The 20450-nt window shown below is 33.5% G+C and overlaps 1 protein-coding gene across 17 annotated transcripts in view; it reads right to left on the reverse strand.

Annotated features, from left to right (window-relative positions):
- Window positions 1–1583: 1583 nt before the first annotated feature.
- LOC129802604 (transcription factor dcp-66) overlaps window positions 1584–20450 on the reverse strand; it is a 59318-nt gene continuing 40451 nt past the window's right edge. For 2 of the 17 annotated variants that reach the window (XM_055848562.1, XM_055848560.1), the window contains exons 5-11: window positions 17402–17476; window positions 16934–17035; window positions 14777–14975; window positions 11662–11995; window positions 7970–8241; window positions 7787–7894; window positions 1584–3970 (exon numbers count right to left, since the gene is read on the reverse strand). In XM_055848562.1, the coding sequence (XP_055704537.1) occupies window positions 3843–3970; window positions 7787–7894; window positions 7970–8241; window positions 11662–11995; window positions 14777–14975; window positions 16934–17035; window positions 17402–17476 (1218 nt within the window). In that variant the 3' untranslated portion in view covers window positions 1584–3842. Of the gene's footprint in view, window positions 3971–7786; window positions 7895–7969; window positions 8242–11661; window positions 11996–14734; window positions 14976–16933; window positions 17036–17392; window positions 17501–20450 lie in introns of all 17 variants that reach the window. The other 15 variants (XM_055848556.1, XM_055848554.1, XM_055848558.1 and 12 more) reach the window with 9 other exon arrangements.

The raw sequence follows: 20450 nt of genomic DNA on the forward strand, positions 1-20450 counted from the left end.
CCCAAAAAGTTTGAACAAGTTTTTTGAAAATTTAAGAAAAAAATATTTTTCGAATTTATGCAATCTGTAATTGTTAGTTATCATACTTATTGGCCCTGAGAGGTTTTTCGGTTTTTCCTTATTCTGGTCTAGAAATATGAAAAAAGTCAGGATATCTGCAAGGAAGCAGAAAATCGAAAATTCACGATTTTTGACCAAGAATATCTTAGCTCAGGAGTTAATTGGGATCCTGCAAAAAATGTCCTAGATTTTGACATCCTTATAGTTTGTAATTATCCAGAAGAATCGGATTTTTATCGATTCTAGATAGTCTAAAAAATTATTTTTTCCATGGGTACGCAGAGTCCCAAAGGAGACGAAAGAGTTAAATTGAAGGGCGATAGCTACGATTTACGCTGTACCTTCATTGCGCCACTTCATCAATTTGCCAATCCCCCATTCCTCAGTTTGTTACCTAGGAGTACTGGATGGCCCCTTGTCTTTGTCCTCCTGGAACTAATAATGGTCTTACGGTCTAATAATAATAATAATGGTCTAATGCAGACCTGTGCTCGTTAAAAGTCGTGTAATATCGGAAATTTTGTATCGATACTTTTAATGGAAATTACAGATAGCCATACTGGTAACACTAATCTCGCTCATTTACGGTGCCATGATAAATATTTTTGCGCCAAAAAGACAAAACAGAAAGAAAAACTGACATAGAATGAAATAGTCCCTGATAGCTGTTCACTACACATTCTTTTACTTGAATCTTGCAAAAATACAAAGAAATTAAATGCAAATATCACTCAAAATGGAAAGTTCTTAAATCGCGCGCAATTCAACTGTGAGAGAAAGATAGAGACACAAATAACTCACTTGACAAACGTCTGGCGGCGCTGCAGTTGCAAAAATTCTCTGAAATACGACAAAATATTTTCTTCTCTATTTTATCGTTATTAGCAGGTCGTGTCCCTTCTTGTAATATGTACTTTTGCATTCCTTATTAACCAAAATAGTGTTGTACCAAAGGGTTTTTCTCAAACCTATCCTGAATTTTAGGACAGCTCAAAAGAATATGAGTCTTCCAGCTCAAAATTTCATCCCAATGTTTTTGTTGTAATATCGGCAATTATTCACAATTAACCCAAATAACTGTATTCAACTATAAATTATTAAATGTATTTTCTTGTGAAAATGACGTAACTCTAAGGAATTAAACAATTTTCACATCAAAAAACCTCTCATTTTCTTCCAACAGGCACCACCAAATTCACTTCGGCTTTTCTTTTAGCTCAGGCCTGGTCTAATGGGTCCGATTGATTCTGTGTGAGTTATCAAGGAGATAGTTTTAAAAAATCGTAAGATTGCGCTTGCACACCTCTAGATGTCTGTGCAATCCATTGTGCCTGAAGTATAAGCTAAAGTGAAAATAATTGCTAGACTTACCCATCCAATATTTTTGCTGAATGCACTTACTGATGCCGTTCAATGACGAACATAAACCCGTGATTTTTACTCGCCCCATCAGCTCATAAATTACCTGAAGTATTTAGAGCAAATAATGACTCAACGACAATTGCTGAAGAAAACGCAAAATGTTCAATCAACTACAAATTTATTACTTCTTTCTTTGATGAAGAATGAAAATAGCACACAAAAGTGGAAGGAAAAACCGGAAACATACACCTATAAATTTTGTGTGTCTGTGTTCATTTAGTTCATGTTTTTTTTCTTAGTTACCGTCTTCATTTGAGTTTCCTCTCTTTTACATCAGCGAGGAAAAGTCTATGAAAATTTATCTCATTTTTATAGTCACTCATCAATTTACATAGGAATTCTTAGTGTTTTTTCTTTTGTGTTTTATTTTTTATAGATTTTTTTTTTTAGAAAAAAAGACCACGCATTCATCCAATTCTTCAGCTCTAGCCCTAAATATTAGTTTCTTTTTTTTCTTTAATTGAATATTTTTATACTGTCCTTATTTTTATCTCCTTTTACATGCAAATTCTGCTGTACGACAAAAAAGTTGTGATAAGTATTTGATTTTTTTTCTTTCATACTTTTTATCTATTTTAAACGCGATTTTTTTTTATCTCTTATCTTTCGCTATTTTTTTATCTCGTGAAATTGCTTTAAAATCTTTTTTTTTTATATTTCTTCAGTCAGATACAAAAAATGAAGTATTTACAGTTTTAAAAAAATTTTCGATGGAGATTTTCATATTTTTTCTACTTCTTTTCTTTTTTTTCTTTACGAATAAATGCCTTAAAAACTAACCATCAATATTTACAAGTAGTTCCTTTCTTACGATTTATCTATTTTTTTTCTTTTTTCTTGCCAAAAAGTGTCATTTTTTCTATCTTTAAATTTTTTTTCGTCTCTTGTTTCATTTTACCTTTTTTTTTTAAATATAAATTTGTTAACAAAGACACTCAATTCCATGTTAAATTTAGTTTTTTTTATCGGTGTTTTCGGTGTAATTTTGTCTTTAATAATTTGTATTGTTTTTCTTTGTTATCTAATAAAGAAAATCCCGAAATAAGAGCAATTGTACAAGAATTTTGGTTTTGTAAATATATTTTTCTAAAAAAATTACGTATTGAAGTGAGGGAGAAAAATCTAGTTCTAGTCCTCTCTCTCTCACTCAAAATACGAATTTTTCCGAAAACATGATTTACAAAACAAAAAGAATTGTGCACGGCCCATTATACTCGAAAAAAATTGCAAAACGCAATATTAGTTCCAAAAATTCACTAAAACGAAAAAAGACATTTTACAAAAAACTTTCCAATATTTTCTCACTTCAATTTTCATTTAAATTCAATAATTGACGTTACTAATTCCTATTTAAAGAAATTTTGTCTATTTTATCAGTTACTTTTTTTTTGCTTTCTTTATTTTTTTTATAATACAAATTTTTATCTATTACTTTATTAGTTGTAGCATCTCATAGGTTCTTTCTGTTTTTTCTCCGTTCAGTTTAAGTCTATTTACTATTTTTATCCAAATTGTATACATTGAGTTTTATTGAAAAAAATCTTCTTTTTTTAATTTTTGGAACAACCACAAGAAATGAAAATTTGCTGCATTTGTTTCATAGTTATCACAAGTCTCTTTTTTCTATATTAAACGGTTCTTGTTGGCGCAAAAGAAAAAGTTGTAATGCAGAGTTTGAAAGTTTTTTTTCTTTCTTTCAATCGACCTTGGAACTCTCAATTCTCTATCTTAACGTCAAAAACAAAATAATAATACCATAATTTATGATTAAACTAATTTAAAACGAAAAAAAAACGAAATGTACAGGAAATATTTTGAGTGCAAAAATATTGTGTCAAAATTTCTTCTTTTTTTAATTTACTTTTGTGTTCCCATTTTCCATTAAATATTTTCCTCAACCCAAAGAAAATCTTGGGTTCTTCTTCTTTACACTTTACGCCTCACTTTACGCCATTTTTATCCAACATTCACTCGCACATTTTCTTTTTCTTTCTCTTTATTTTACAAAGATTCCAAAATAAAAATGCAATGATAGAAATTGCCTTTAAATAAATTTTCAAAGTTTACTTTAAACTTTTCCCATTTACAAAAAAACCAAAGAGAAAATCAAACTTTCCCTGATTTTTCAAAAAAAAAAATTAATAAAATCTTTTAAAAATGAGAACACGCGAAAAACTAAAGCACTTGAGTGAATGTATGAAATTTATTTTGAATTTGAGACGAAAGAGGAAAAATGTCTAACAAAAACATTTTTCTAAAATTAGAATTATTAAATAAAAAAAAAAACGAAATGGATTCTAAGATGAATTTTCTCATACCATTTTGGGCATCCACAGCTCAGAAAAATTCACGAACTTAACTTATGTTTTCCAATTGTTTTGACGATTGTTACTCGGACCCGGAGGCTGAGGTGAATTCATATCCATGAAGAATTGCCGAATATCGACAGCTCTCTGGATGTCCGCCAAACTGGTATTTTTACCAGCAGCTGCAGAAACATAAAACAAAAATGTTAATAAGCTCATCTATTTAGAATAAGACAACTTTTCCAGACTGAATTGATTAAATGACTATTCTAAACACAAATTGATTATTTCTGAAGATTAAGAAACAATTTAGCAAATATCAGGTGCTAGAGTTTCTCAACTGGGTAACGGATAAACTCAGATTGCATGCAAATTCGATTTGAAGCTGAAGTTGGTAGATGTTATGGTGCTATTGCAATGAAAAATGCATATTTTTGTAGCACATGACTGTTCTCAAGCGCTTCTGCATTACCGACTTTTCTATAAGTTGGTTCTAGTCTCTACTACTTTCTACAGTCATCGACGTATTCTAAATCCGCCGAACAATCATGACAGGAACTAACACAAAGAAAAGTCGATTATGTAGAAACACTTGAGAACAGTAAAGTGCTAAAAAAATACCTGTTCATTTTTCATTGGAATAGCACTATTCAATAATTTTGAATAAAACTTTTCAAAGCAAAATCAAATTTTGTATTTAAACCAAAATATTTAGCACTGACAAAAATATGATATATGCATGAAGTAGTTCAGAATGTCCTCTTTCACCTAAGAACTTTTTCGTGTCATTTGTTCTAAAGCCGAGATTATGATGCAATTCCAATGAAAAATGAAAAGGCGAATTCTTTCTCCCGAACATTTTTGTAGCACATGACTGTTCTCAAGTGCTTCTGCGTTATCGACTTTTCTCTGATTTGGTTCCTGTCTTGACTGTTTTGTGGTTTTAGAACGCTGGGACTGGGTGTTCTAAAACCACTAAACAGCCGTGACAGGAACCAAGTCAGAGAAAAGTCGATAACGCAGAAGCACTTGAGAACAGTCACGTGCTACAAAAATGTTCGGGAGAAAGATTTCGCCTTTTTATTTTTCATTGGAATTGCATCATTATCTCGGCTTTAGAACAAACGACAAGAAAAAGTTCTTAGGTGAAAGAGGACATTCTGATCTACATCATGCATATATCATATTTTTGTCAGTTCATCCAAATCCTAAATATATCCTAAACTCCCGAACATTTTTGTAGCACATGACAGTTCTCAAGTGCTTCTGCATTATCGACTTTTCTCTGACTTGGTTCTTGTCTTGACTATTTTGTGGTTTTAGAACGCTGGGACTGGGTTTTCTAAAACCACTAAACATCCGTGACAGGAATCACAACATAAAGAAAGGTCAATTATGTTGAAACTCTTGAAAACAAAAAAAGCTGTTCCTTTTCATTGGAATAGCAGTATTACTCAATAATTTTGAATCAAACTTCTGAAGCAAATGCAAATTTTTTATTTAAACCAAAATATCTAGGATTGGGATGAACTGACAAAAATATGACATGGATGAAGTAGATCGAAATGTCCTCAATAATTTTACCTAAGGACCTTTTCTTATTGTTTGCTCTATGAGAAATATGAAAAGGGGAAATCTTTCTCCTGATCATTTTTGTAGCAATTTACAGTTCTCAAGCGCTCCTGCATTATCGACTTTACTTTGTGTTGGTTCCTGTCTCTACTGTTTTCTCCATGCCGTTTTCTAAAACCACCAAACAGTTGTGACAGGAACCAACACAAAGAAGAGTCGATTATGCAGAGTACTTTAGAATAGAAAAATCCTAAAAACTATTAATTTTTCGTTAGAAAAGCACCATAATTAAATATATTTGTTCTTGAATTCGTTTTCTGACCACAGCATTCTTTGTATCCATGTGAAGAATTTTTAACTGAGTCAAAGAATTCTAGAATTTTGTGTGACTTGCTTTTAATCCCAAATTTAAGCCACATAGTCAAGTAAAAGCCGTCGTATCAGTACCTGTGTACGTTCACAGCATTGTTATAGTAAAAATCTTTTTTTTTTACATTAAAACGGCATAATCTGAGCAAAAAAATTATGTATGGACGAAAGTTTATAAATGTCCTCTACAATTATGCCTATAAAAATCGATATGAAACTATGAAAATCGGTAAGGCGGGTGTCGAAATAATTGAGAGGTTATCATCACCACTATTACCATTATCATCAATATCAACCGCTTATCCCTAGCGGACATTAACACTGGCTTCAAACCTGAAGCTTAGCCATATGGCTTAATACCTCTAATTCCTTATCCGGCAAGATATTTGAGGAAATTGTTGCTTAGGATTGGATTTTAAGGACAAATAATCCATCAGTTTTTAAAAAAAATAGCAAAATTGTTCGTTATTTAGATTTTTGAGACCTTCAAGAACTGGGCTAAACCTCCAGTCTGAAGCCGGTATAATCGGGGTAGCGGAGCAAGAACATTCAGGTTAGCAGACTACGCCTGTCGATCCACAGCCATTTCAGGAAGATTTTCGCAGTCGATCTCAAGGCTTTCCAAGATAAGATCGAGGTATAATTAAAGTTATGTGTTATGGAAATTAATTTATCGAATGTGGCGCCTCTAGCGTTGGTTCTATGAAATTCAAATGTTCTAAAAAATAGTAGTGTTTTGTGTAAGCTTTCATTTCCGCCTCCACTCGTCAAATTCGGTCGAATGGAAGCGGAGACACTGCATTTTGAATTTCGTGAATTCTAACACCTAATATCGTTAAATAATATTTTTGGGAAAAAAATAGTTTGAATTTTTACGCTATCACAGCGCCACAAGTGGGGAATTCTTGAATTGTCATCTAAAAGTGCTCATCGACACGCATAAGCAAACAAAAATTTAGGTCAAAATCCCAATTAGAACAAGAGAAACTTGTTAGTTTTGGAACTTCGACCTCTTAGAGATCGGGTAAAGGGTGTCCGAGGAGATCCTTAGGATATTTGCTTAATAGTTATAAAGTGCAGTTATAATATCGACTTGTCAGAATATAAGTCGAAAAACTTGATTTTTTCCAAAAATCGTTTCATTCGCTTTTTGGATACTTCTTTATACCATCTACCTTCCTTGTGAATATAATATATGCTTGAAAGATAATTATTTTCAAAATTATAGAGATTTTAAATCTCAAAAATCGCTCTCCTGTAAAATTTGCCTACAGCGAGTTATTCGTTTCTTATTCTGAGTGGCCGATATTCTTAATTTTCAGCTCGATCCATGCCAAAGCTCCGGAGACAATTAGCTTTGAAATTTTTCTTTTTTAATAATAGCGCTTCTATCGGGTGGTTTTATGAACTTTCGAAATTAGAAAAAGATGTGACAATACACGAGTTCTTTTTAAAACGCCCTCAGTCAATTGGAACAGGATCTAGAAATATTTTAAGAACTATAACATACAAAAATTTGAGACTGATCTATGCCATATGGGCTGAGTCATAAAAAAAAACAAATTTTGGGTGTGTTCCAAAATGGCGAAAAGCGTAAGTAAAGTGTTCAAAGCATTCAAGCTTTATAAAATATAAAGAGTGTGTGCAAAACCTGAAAATCTTCCCCTACTTACTAGGAGAAAGTACTCTCCCTTCGAACGTTCATGCCTTCGAATAATGTGAATTTTCTTTTAGTTTTTCTAGGAAACTTACACATTTCTATTAAATATTAGTTGACTTATCATCAATTGTTGATAATTCCGTAATAATTATGTGTAAGTCTCTTAGGAAAAACAAAAGAAAATTCACATATTTCGAAGGCATGAACGTTCGAAGGGAGAGCACTTTCCCCTACTGAACTTATCATGTTATATATTTTTTTAAATATTTATCATTTTTCACAATGACTCAAATTTTTTTAGAAATTGCATTATCAAACTGATAATTCTTCAACTATTTCAAAGTTAAGAAACTACTGAATCTTAAAAAATTGTTTATAAAATGTGAAAATTGCTTACCTGCAGCTTGTGCCGCTTGAGCCATTAAGAATTGATAGGAGTACAGAAAGGGTGTAAACTGCATCATATGGCTTGGAACGTTTCCGGTCGCGAGTCCTTGCTGTAAACCTGCAAGAAAAAAACAAAAAAAAGAACGAAAATAAACCTCTTGACCTAAAAGATAGAAACATTTTCGAGACTCACTTCTGAAGAACTGCTGCTGGAGAGCTTGCATGGCCGCAGCTCCCGTCGGAGTATTGGCCAAATTTCCTAGATTACCCAGATTTCCCAGATTGCCGAGATTTCCAAGATTTCCGAGATTACCCAAATTACCCAGATTTCCTAGATTTCCTAGATTTCCAAGATTTCCTAAATTACTCAAATTGGCAAGATTGCTGAAAGCACCAAGCTGGGCGGCCGGAAATTTATCAAACTGCGATGCATTTGATGTTTGTGAGTCATGTCTCGAAGATCGACTGCAAGAGATTACAATTTGAAGAGGGGAAAACTATGAAACTCTTATCTTAAAACAAAAACAAAGAAAAAAGTGAGAACGATTTATCTTTTCAACCATTTTTTTTTCTGAGCAATAACTGAAGATTTTTGCACAAAACTTTGAAATTATGTCGCCTTTGATAGTTAAAACAAATCTCACAGAAATTTCTAGCACAAAAAAGCATCCACACTAAGATAACTTTTCGAAAGAACTTCCCTCAAACCAATTAACGAGCCTCATTTGCTGCCGAAGAATCCTTCAGAAAAGTTCCCCCGTGAAAATGAATCCCGTCATATTACAACTCAGAAAGGCACATTAATTAAGCAGAAACTTTTCAACTTGTTGAAGGACTCAACGCAAGAGACCAAAAGCATTTTGGTTGGTGAGATCCATTCAATGATATTCAATTACAGAATTCTGTTATTTGTATTAATAAATTTGCTTTTACTGCATTGAAATTGCATGCTTTTTACTGCATTCAATTCAATGCAGTACTGAATTTAATTGAAATTTGAAATTTATGATCATCCTGAACCAATACAAAATATTTCATGAAATAATTCACAAGAAGAATGTAAAAAGTTTGAGAAATAGTTCCTAAAGGCCAAAGGCTCTAGTTTTAAATAAAATAGTTTTAGCAAGCATTTAAGATCTGTAAAAAATTTAATAATTGCGCATTAACTCTCCATAAATGACACATTTCGGCCACACGAAAAAATCTTTGAACCGTCTCTGATAACAATTTTTCAAAGTTAAATTTTAAAAAGGTTTTAGAGAGCGTATTTTGCAATCGATTGAGTATAATACGGAATCATTTGAAAGGTCTTCGAGTCCTGAAAAAATATAAACTGGTTTCAACCGATTACGAACCGATAATAAAACAGTAAATTACCCATAATTTCTTTTTTTTATTTTTGTCCTATAGGGTAAAGTGATACAAGTTGGACAATTCTTCGGTTCAAGTTGGACACGACTTTTTTCTTGATAAATACAGTACAATTTTTTTTAAGCACAAGGACCCAAATTTATAAAACTAAAACATTAAAAATATACAAATAAAAATGAAGTACTAAATTCATCAAGAAAAAAAGCCCTGTCCAACTTGTACCATTGCATTGTCCAATTTGTACCACTTTACCCTAATCAATTGTGTTACTTTTGATTGTTTTTGCACAGGTTTATAATTTTTATGAACAGATAAATTATGAATAGATTTTAGTTGGTTGTAAATAACAAATAATGAAAACCAAAATTAAGGACATTTTTCTGAAGGTCGGGCGCTTGATTCGTTTTTCAAGTTAAATATTTGGCAAAGATGGGACGCTTTTCCAATCAAGCTTTGTTATTTATCAATTAGGGGTAGGTGGCCAGCCTTAATATCGAATAAACGAGTAGTAAAAAATAAAATTTGAGCAGCAAAAAAATCGAAATGGACAGTAAAACATTTTTTAAAAAAAATGTCAGTAAAAAAATGGCAATAAAAACTCCAAAAAGAACAATAACAAAATTTATTAAAAGCGGTCAATAAAAAAAATAAAAAGTGGTCAGTATAAATAATAAAATTTTATTAGTAAAAAAATAAAATGTCAGCAAAAAATAAAACATGATAAGAAATTAAAAAAAAATGACCTAGACTTATTAATGGCATTATTTTTTTACTGGCCACTTTCTAATTTTTCACTGATCAACTCAGATATTTCTACTGCTCATTTTTAATTTTTTTTGCCGACGATTTTTTTTTTTTTTAAAAATTTTACTGGCCATACTTTATTTTTAACTACTCATTTATAATTTTTTTTGACCAATTTTTATCTTTTACTGACCACATTTTATTCTTTACTGCTAATTTTCAATTTTTGCTGACCAGTTTTTATTACTTAGTGATCACATTTTAGTTTTTACTGCTCATTACTATTTTTCATTGATCATTTTTTTACTGACCACATTTTACTTTTTACTGTTCATTTTTAACTTTTCGTTGACCATTTCTTATTTTTTACTGACTGCATTTTATTTGCTTCTGATCGTTTTTATTCTTTTTGCAATTTTGCTTTTACAGACCAGATTTTATTTTTACCGTTCATTTTTAAGTTTCTACACAGAGTGAAGTCCGAAAAAGTTAAAATAAATTCCGGAAATGTTAATTTTACCTTGCATTATTGATCCGAAATCGGTGTTAATATTATGATTTTTAAGAGAGGGATTAAATTTACCCTTTTTCGTGTTAATTTTACCCTTAAAAAGCTGTGAAATTAATATTAAAAAATGTTGATATATTTTTACACCTAGTGTTAAAGTTGCGAGGAAAAAAAGTTAACACTTTTTAGGTGTAAAAATATATCAACATTTTTAATGTTAATTTTACACCTTTTTAAGGGTAAAATTAACATGAAAAAGGGTAACTTTAACCACTAATACACCTAAAAAGCGTAATATTTACACCGATTTCGGATCAATCCTGCAGGATAAAATAAACATTTCCGGGATGTTATTTTAACTTTTTCGGATTCCTGTCAGTGTTCTGACCCCTTTTTAATTTTTCATTGATGAACTGGAATATTTCTACTGATCGAATTGAAGATTTTACTGCTCATTTTTAATTATTTACTGACAAAATTTTACTTAACTTGCTTAATTGCATTTTTTCATTTTTTCCTAAATCTAAAAGATATAAACACTGAGTGAAATCCGAAAAAGTTAAAATAACATTCCGGAAATGTTAATTATACTCTGCAGTATTGATCCGAAATCGCTGTAAATATTACCCCTTTTAGGTGCATTAGGGGTTAAAGTTACCCTTTTTCATGTTAATTTTACTCTTAAAAAGGTGTAAAATTAACATTAAAAAATGTTGATATATTTTTACACCTAAAAAGTGTTAAGGTTCTGAGGAAAAAAAGTTCATCGCACCCTCTTTCTTTTCTCAGTAAAGATATTAAGATATTCAATAAAGATATTATATTATCAAGATATTCAATAAAGATATTATAGTTTTATCCAAATCTTAGACCAAGAAACTTATTTTATTTTATTAAGGACAATAAGAAAATAATAATTTTAAGGAATAGAATTTAGATTTCTTAATTCTTTGTCTAAAAAAAAAACAGAAAATTATACAGTTTTTTACGTCTTTTTCTGAAAGATTATTATATTCACTTAATATTCTGAATGTTTTAAGTATTAACATTCCTTTTCAAATTACTTGAAAGTCCTTCTCAAATGAAAAGTAAAAATAAAATATTTTCCCGCAAACTGCATCGCAAATATTATTCTACAACCATTCCAATTTAATTATGTAAATTTATTTTTCCCCTTTGGATGAATTACTTTAATAAAATGATAAATCTGCATTAGAAAGTCAAAAGGACAAAAAAGAGTATAGGGCAACTTTGGGTCATACCTTGAACTTGCCGGTGGCGGAGTCGGCTGACTTGGAGGTGTAGGAGTTGGTCGAGGAGTGGGTGTCGCTGTGGGCGTCGGTGTCTGCGACTTGGTCGGCACTGGACCCGGCGGTGGAGGCGGCGGCGGCGCCACTGGAGTACTCACAACACTAGCCGCATGTGTCTCAACAGGTGATGGACTACTCTGCGTGGACAGACGCTGCTCAATCTCCTGTTCCTGCTGCAGAGCTTTCACAAAGGCTGTCTTCAGGCGATTCGTGTGTTCAGCCTTTAGCGCCTTTTTAACATTCGTCGTCACACACTGCTCACAAATTACTTTTGGATCTTTACCAGCTACAAAAAAAAACAGTCAGTGGTACATGATTTTAGCAACAGTCCTACAATATTCCTTGGGGAAATCTATAGACTAAAAGTTCTACAGGAAGAATCACATGAAGCCAGAGTTGGACACTTGTCTGAATCTAGGTCAAAAAAAGGAATTTCCCATTTTTGCCAAAAAATTTCCAGGTGTTTTATGATAACTTATTTTTTGATTGTACTGTCAATTCGGAAAAAAATAAAACGATAGCTGCTATTTTTTAGCTTTTATAAGTATTTATAAACAGTCACATTATTTAAGAATGGTACAATAAATACTCCAATAAAATGAGTAAATAGCCGTCATTCACTAAACATAAGAGACCAGACAGGGTCAGGCTGAACCTTGAGAATATTCAGCCTATAAAGTTTACCAGTAAAGGATTAGGTAAAGGAAATTTATGCAAAGGGCCTCTAATCGATGATTCTAAGCCCTGAGTGTATGACAGTTTTGGGAAAAATCTTTACTGCTAAATTTTACAGGTTAAATATTCTCGGGAATCTAAATCAAGAGCACCTAATTTTTAAAAATTGAAAGAACGATTGCCCTCATTCTACCGTTCTAGGATGAAAGGAATAACTTATTGGCACATTAAGGGGGTTCCCCTATTTAGGAGGCTAAAAAAATGAGCTTTTCTCGCAATGTATTTTTTTTTTTTTTTTTTGAAGACAAAGAAATGACCTATCTTTTTTTAAATTTTGGTATAGTTTATACATATTTAAAGCGCTTAAATATATTTTTTCGAAATAAAAATATTACAAAATAATTGACTAATAAATAGTTCACTGGAACATTTCGTCGCAAAACTCCCTAATTGACGGTAAATCGCAATTCTTGTCTGAAAAAACGTTACTAAAAAAAATCAAAATCCCATGAGTGCATTTTATATTTAAACTAATAAAAAATAACTTTAGCCTGTTGTAAAAGTTTGAAAAATATGTTTACAACAATTCTTCTAGTTCAAATTGAAGAGTATTTCATTCTCAAGAAAATAGGTCTCCATTCGTTTTATTCGGTCAATAACTTTTTTTTGAAGCAAAAAATGATATTGATGAGGAAAATGGGAACTCTCAAGGAAACCTCATCAATTTTTCCCAAAGCTCTCGGCTCAGGCTCCGAGCCTTCATCAGTAGCTGGAGCAAAAGAGAAAGCCATTCTTTATTCATATTTTTCATTGATCTCTTCCTTCTCAACTTACTCAAGTCTAGTATTTCTCTTCTTATGTATTCCTCAACACATATTTAATAACTCCTGAAAATTTCTGATTGATCGCTTGATTACACTGAGTGAGAAAAAAGGGGGTGCGATTTACTTTTTTTTCCTCGTAACTTTAACACTTATTAGGTGTAAAAATACATCAACATTTTTTAATGTTAATTTTACACCATTTCAAGTGTAAAATTAACATGAAAAAGGGTAACTTTAACCCATAATACACCTAAAAAGCATAATATTTACACCGATTCCGATCAATAATGCAGGGTAAAACTAACATTTCCGGAATGTTATTTTAACTTTTTCGGACTCCTCTCAGTGTAGCAAAGTTACAACAAATTCACAAAAAAACGCTAATGTTAGGAATTCTCCTAGATATAACCCTTTCACTGAGAGAAATCCGAAAAAGTTGAAATAACATTCCGGAAATGTTAATTTTACCCTGCATTATTGATCCGAAATCGGTGTTAATATTATGCCTTTTAAGTGTATTAGGGGTTAAAGTTACCCTTTTTCATGTTAATTTTACACTTAAAATGGTGTAAAATTAACATTAAAAAATGTTGATATATTTTTACACCTAAAAAGTGTTAAAGTTCTGAGGAAAAAATGTTAATCGCACCCTCTTTTTTTCTTAGTGTTAAAACAGAAAGAGGTGGCAAAATGTCCGAGGCTTTGCGAGCTGCTCGATCGAACTCCCGCACAGAAAAAAAAATATTTCGTAAAATTGTTCGTAAGTGTTTGTAATTTCCTACCGGTTACACGAAATGTTCGTATAGCTTATAACTCACAAAAAGTTCGTAAAAGTTTGTACTTCTTTCACAAACATTGTTCGTAACATGATCAGTTAAACAAACATTTCTTGTTCTTTTACAAACATTTGTTTGTACATGTATCTTTGTTTTTGTTTGCTTGTCAAAATTTTACGAACAAAAGATAAAACTTCATGGGCAATTCTGTGTTTACGAATATTTACGAACAAATGCTTATAAAAGAACAACAAACTCTCGTTAAGTGATCAAGCTCAGAACAATTTTTGTGAACAAAATACAAACATTTACGACCTTTTTAGTGGGTTATATGATTTACAAGAATTTCGTATGTCTGTAATAGGAATTCACAAACTTTTACGACTTTTTTTCTGTATGAAAAGGAACTCTGCCTTATATTCTTTAACTTTACTTAATAAAACCGCCCTCGAATTTTCCACTTACTGAGCATTGTAATTTCATCTAGAACCATTTGAAAAAAAAACAACTATCCAACTCTGTTCAATATTAATCGATGAAAATGAAGGTGATTAGAAAACAAGCTAAAAGACAAATTTCAAGTTAATTTTCAACTGAAAATTCGCCAAAAAAATAAATCCCAAATCAATCATAAAACTAAAAGAAAAAAAGGAATAACAAATATAAGAGAGAAAGTCAATAAAAGCAGGATAGGGTTAGAACATAGGGAAGAACATACTTTATAAAAATGTTTAATGTAAATGAATAAACCTGAAATGTCTTTGACAAAAGTAGCATCATTTCCTCTTTTACCCTGTTTCTCCCATTTCCAAACAGGTGTGAAATCGATTTTGCATTGTGCACACCGGAAGGGCTGTGACGCCATTGGACCCTTTTTCTCCTTCGTCAGATAATCCACAACATGCTCAAGTCCCAGCAAATACACAAATTCTGTATTGCTGGGATTTGGGATGAAGTGCATCTCTGGTGGTGGCGGTTTTGGCGGCGGAATCTGAAAAATTGAAAACACCAACCCCCCCAAAGGGAAAATGTGAGAAAATATCATTCAACATTTAGCATGAGAGGAATGAAAGGGACAGATAATCCTAACCGGCTTATGTAGGTGAGATTCTTAACGTGAGCTAACTCGGAGTGCATGCAAATTCGATTTGGAGCTGAAGTTGGGAGACGCCATTCAGTTATCTTGAATCAAATTCGTGAAATTATACAAATTTTGTATTTAAACCAAAATATCAAGGATTTGGATGAACTGGCACAAAAGTGATATATGGGTGAAATGTAGACCAGAATGTACTCTATAATTTTCCCATAGAACATGATCTCATCGATTACTCAGAAGCCAAGATAAGCGAGGTTTTTTGTTTCTTAACTTTTTTTTCATCCAGATTGCCCCAAGTAGTCATTTGTTGAACTTCAACTATATCAAAGAATTGTTGTATTTTGTGGGACTTTCCATTTAAAACCCTATTTTAAGTGTCTTGGTGGAGTAGAGGCAGTCAAATTGGCATCTGAGTGATTTCAAAGCGTTATTATGGGAAAAATCAATTTTTTCACACTTAAACAGCAAAATCGGAGTGATAGCGTAGTCTGAGTGGAAAATGATGTATGGACGAAATGTAGAGACAAATGTGCTCTACAATTATGTCGAAGTAATCATCAAAATCGGTTCACCGACAGTCGAGATAATTGAGGTTATGTGATATTGAAATTCGTTTTTTGACTGTGGCGCCCCTGGTGTTGGTCTCACGAAGTTCAAATATTCTAGAAAGTTGTAGCATTTGGTGAGATCTTTCGTTTAAGCCCTCATTCATCAAAATCGGTCACATAGAACCGGAGATATGATTTTTTGAATTTCGTGAACTTTGACCCTTCATATCTCCGGTTCTATTGAAACCACAGCGCGCATACGCACCATTTTGGAAACGTCCTAGACTGGACTACAACATACTGAAATTTCATTAACTTGCACAATGCCGTTTTTGAGAAAAGTGACTTTGAATTTCGATGAATTTTGACGCTATCACAGCGCCACCTGTGGTGACTTTTTGAACTTCCATCTGAAAGTGCTCATCGAGACGAAACCAAAAAGGTAAAATTTAGGTCGCTATGTTAGTTAGAACCGGAGATAGAGGCCGGTCAATGTTCGAACTTTGACCCCTTATAGCTCAGGTCAGGGGTTTTAGATCGACTTAAGGTTTTTTTTGTTTGATAGGTATAATCAACGGCTACAACATACTAAAATTTCAGCCCGATGCACAATGGAATTTTTGAGTTATTTAACTTATAAGATTTAAAAATTTTCTTTTTAATAATAGCGCCCCTAGCGGTGGTTTTATGAACCTGCGATGTTAGAAGGGGAAGTGGCATTTCACGAGAGCTTTCCAAAAAGCCCTCACTTTTTAAATTCTGATAATTAGAACCGGAGTTATGGCCATTTTAAGAAATTTTTTTTGGACCCTTATAGCTCGGGTCAGGGGGGTCAGGGGACCTTAAGTTTGGTATTGATGGAAAGCTCTAAGGCCCAGCTATAACATACTAAAATTTGAGCCCGCTCGATGCCATAGGGGCGGAGCTATTGAGAAAACAAAAAAAGGCGGGTCTTCAAAATGGCGGAAGGAGGGGTGGGGGGTGGGGGGTCAATGCACCAAGTTGCAATTTTCACCCGATATATAACCTTTGCCGAAAACCGCAAGTCGATATCTCTTTTAGTTTAGGAGCTATTAAGCTCCAAAGAGCGGCCGGCCGGCCGGCCAGCCGGCCGGCCGGCCGGCCGGCCGGGAACGTAAAATAGCCACATATATATTCGTGATCAGGAAGTGGCGAAACACATTTTGGCCAAGTTTGAGGTCGATCGGACGACATGAAATTTTGTTAGGATTATAGTAGGTGAGATTGTTAAGAATCTCACCTAATATCCCAGTCAATTGCAATGAGATATTTCTCACTCACCTGCAAAAGAGTTTTCTCCAATTGTTTCCGCAGGGCCAATTTGGCTGCTGCTTGCCTCTGTGCTGGTGTTTGTCCATCATCTCGTGGCGTCGATCGATCACTCTAGAAACATGGCAAAGAAAAGCAAAAAAAATATCCACATTTAAATCAACATTTTTCTCTCTTTCTCTCTCAGCAAATTATCTCTCAAGCTTCTCAAGCCGTTAAGATGGTAAATCTTTATCTTTGTATTTTTAAATAAAAGAAAAATCAATCATTTGCAAAAATAATTTAGAAAAAAAACTCGTTCAACACAGAACCAAATTATCCAAATAAACAATTTATATCTCTCTTTTGTCTTGTTTAGAAAAGAAAAATAAAATAAAGCAAAACATGTAAATGAAGTGAGAGTGTTGAAGAAGAAAAAGCATAGAAGAGTTGTATAATTTAAAAATAATAAATAAATAAACAAACCGAAACCTTTGCTACCTGGTCTCCTGAATTAGAAGGTATAGACGGTGCAGGGGTAATCGACACTGAACTGCTGATACTGCCCGTTGGCACCTTCGAATTATCCGAAACAGTGAGCTGCTTGCGCATTTTTTGTTAGTTCATTAACAAAAACATCTAATTCACTAATGTATCACTAACTACATATTTGTTAATTTACAGTACAAATTCATAATTTTTCTTTTTAACAAAGTGATTACTATTTTTTTTCTGCGATGTGTGCGAATAATGAATATCAATGAAATACAGATTTTACACATTTATATATATAGCACGAAATGTTTTGCCTTCAAAAGGAGTTTGACACATTTTCTTATTTTCAAGCTTGACATTTTTCACAAGAATGAAAACAAATCTAAAAATTAATACATAAAAATTGAGACTGTGGAATCGTATGGAATATCGTAACTTAAAGAAATGAAATTTTTACAAAACAAAATTTACTTTATTTAGATTTAGGCAATTTACTGCGTAAATCTATATCTGGCTAGAATTATAAATTGCGATTTTGTTAATTTTTTTTAATTAAAATACTTTTTTCTCTTGTTTTCTTCCAGGGAACACGTTATTTATGTTAACTATAATGGCATAAGATGATATTTGCGAAGTTTTATTATAAAAGTATTTGAATAATATATCCAATTATATGGGAGCTTAAGGTAAAATACTCGAGATCTACAAGATGGCCTGGTCGCTAAGTTGATTTGAATTTTTTGTCCGTTATTTTAAATAACTGTAAAAATCAAAAACTCAACCGATTGAGCTGAAATTTTAGTATATTTTAACTAATGTCAAGACCTTTTCAGAATATATAAATAATACGAGAAAGGTCAAGGGATTGTCTAGGTACAGGAGCTCTAAGTTGAAAATTTTGACACTCATATAAATACAGAAATAGGGTGGAGTAACCACTTATCGCCACTGTTCGCGCATCAGTTGAGCCCTTCAGTTGCGAAAAAACATTTAATTCAATTTATTTAAAATCATTGCTATCTTAAAATTAAATCTTTATCTTAATCTATAATTGCTCAGTTTTTTCAATCTGTCTGCAGATAATGCAGCACAATATTCGAGCAATTTCGGCTCCCGAAGCCAAGGACCCGTTAGGTCTTTTTGCATTATAAGCGCAATGCGCAAATCATTTAGCCAGTATTTCCTTCGTTATCACAAGCAGCAGATGTCAATTTAATTAAGTTTTTTAAAGAATGTGATCCTAATTTTTGTAAATAAAATATTTAAATAAGAAAACAGTCTAGTGAAGTGGTCAGTGATTTATTTTCGCCTGCAAGAGAATTCTTCCTTAGTTGTGACTCCCACGAGACTTTTACCACCACAATCCAGCAATTACACCGAACTCCCTTGGCGTCTAAAGGGAGAAGAGGACCATATCGACGTCTATTGATCTCCAGCCACCCTCAAGAATTGATCAGCTGATCGGTGGAGTCCAAAATTTTTGGTCACTCCTCACCGAATCGCTAATTAGTTCTTCTTTTTATCCCATCAGGTGAGAAATCTCTACAAATCTTAAATAATATCAATGAGGGACAACCTTTCTTAATTGCTCTGCCACTGTTCTGTCGTTTAAGGTTTGGCTCCTTCATTTTTGGTCACTCCTCACCGAATCGCTAATTAGTTCTTCTTTTTATCCCATCAGGTGAGAAATCTCTACAAATCTTAAATAATATCAATGAGGGACAACCTTTCTTAATTGCTCTGCCACTGTTCTGTCGTTTAAGGTTTGGCTCCTTCATTTTTGGTCCACTCGAGCCTCAGTGGACGGGCCAGTACTTCATCTTCAGCTTCAGTCCTTATCGAAGTGCTTCAACTCCAACGGTGCTCGCAACGGTACCAACAGCAACTCAACTCCTCAACACAATGGGTTTTGCAATCAAATGGCCAGCCTGGACAAAGGGCAATTATCTGTCCAGTGGCGTCGGCAACGATGAATTTAGCATCATGGGCTGTGATATCTCCAACCTCATGCATCTTTTGATAACCATGTGCTCCAATTTGAGATCCATTCTGAGACCAATATCAGCATCCAATGACAACGAGACAAGTCAAGATCTTCAGAATATATCACAATGTACTCTTCAAGGAGATTATCGCGACCATCCTGCGCAATTTCCGCCGCCTAAGTCGAATTTTTTGCCTCATGATGTGCCAGAGATTGATGACCACGTGCAGCAGAGACTTCTTCAAGTACATCCGCCAATACCAACGTTCTCAATAATCGCAAGTAGTAGTTTTACAAATGTACTTGACACTGCTGCCCTTTTGTTTGAGTTGCCTAAAATATATTTGCCGATAGTCACGTCTTCCATCCCACTCGCTCTTAGGCGACATTACTATACCCCTTCTAGGTCATCCAAAGAACTTGCTTATACTATCCACGTGTTTAGAATTTATCATACCCTCAAGCATTACACGGTGGACTTTTTAGACTCAGAATGTAGGGTCCCTGGGGGGAAGAATTGTGGCTCTAATCTTCTTATCGTGGCGAAGTCTTACGGGTTCTTAAACCACTTCAACTTTTATGCGTACACTTCACACCTGGATACCTCATCCACTCCTCGGTCAGAATCATGCCAAGCCATCCAGTTGATTCAGTTCACTACCTTCAAAAAATCATCTGCTGCTTTCCATTCAAATGCATCATCAGTTGGACGATGGTGCGAAGATACTCATCATTCACTGCATAGACGACCTCTTACGCCATTTTCCTATGCACATGAAAATTCGAAGATACTCAATTTGTGTCGATATTGCCTACCCTCTTGCCTATCCGATACTTGCACGCTTCTCATGTGCAGACTATGCCAGGCACGACACAACTGCTTTTACCACGGGTTCGTGGATGACGGTCTTGCCAACCTGCCGGCGCCATTTTTGCCATCTACGACTCCTGTGGACTACAATCAACTTTATCAAGCTTTTGACAATCCGCCTGCCATTAAATTCCCGAGTCTCCCAGTGACTCTTTCCTCCTTTCCCATACATGCTAGATGCGATCCTTTATCCATATGCT

This window comes from Phlebotomus papatasi, chromosome 2, assembly GCF_024763615.1.
Source record: "Phlebotomus papatasi isolate M1 chromosome 2, Ppap_2.1, whole genome shotgun sequence".
NCBI lineage: Eukaryota > Metazoa > Arthropoda > Insecta > Diptera > Psychodidae > Phlebotomus > Phlebotomus papatasi.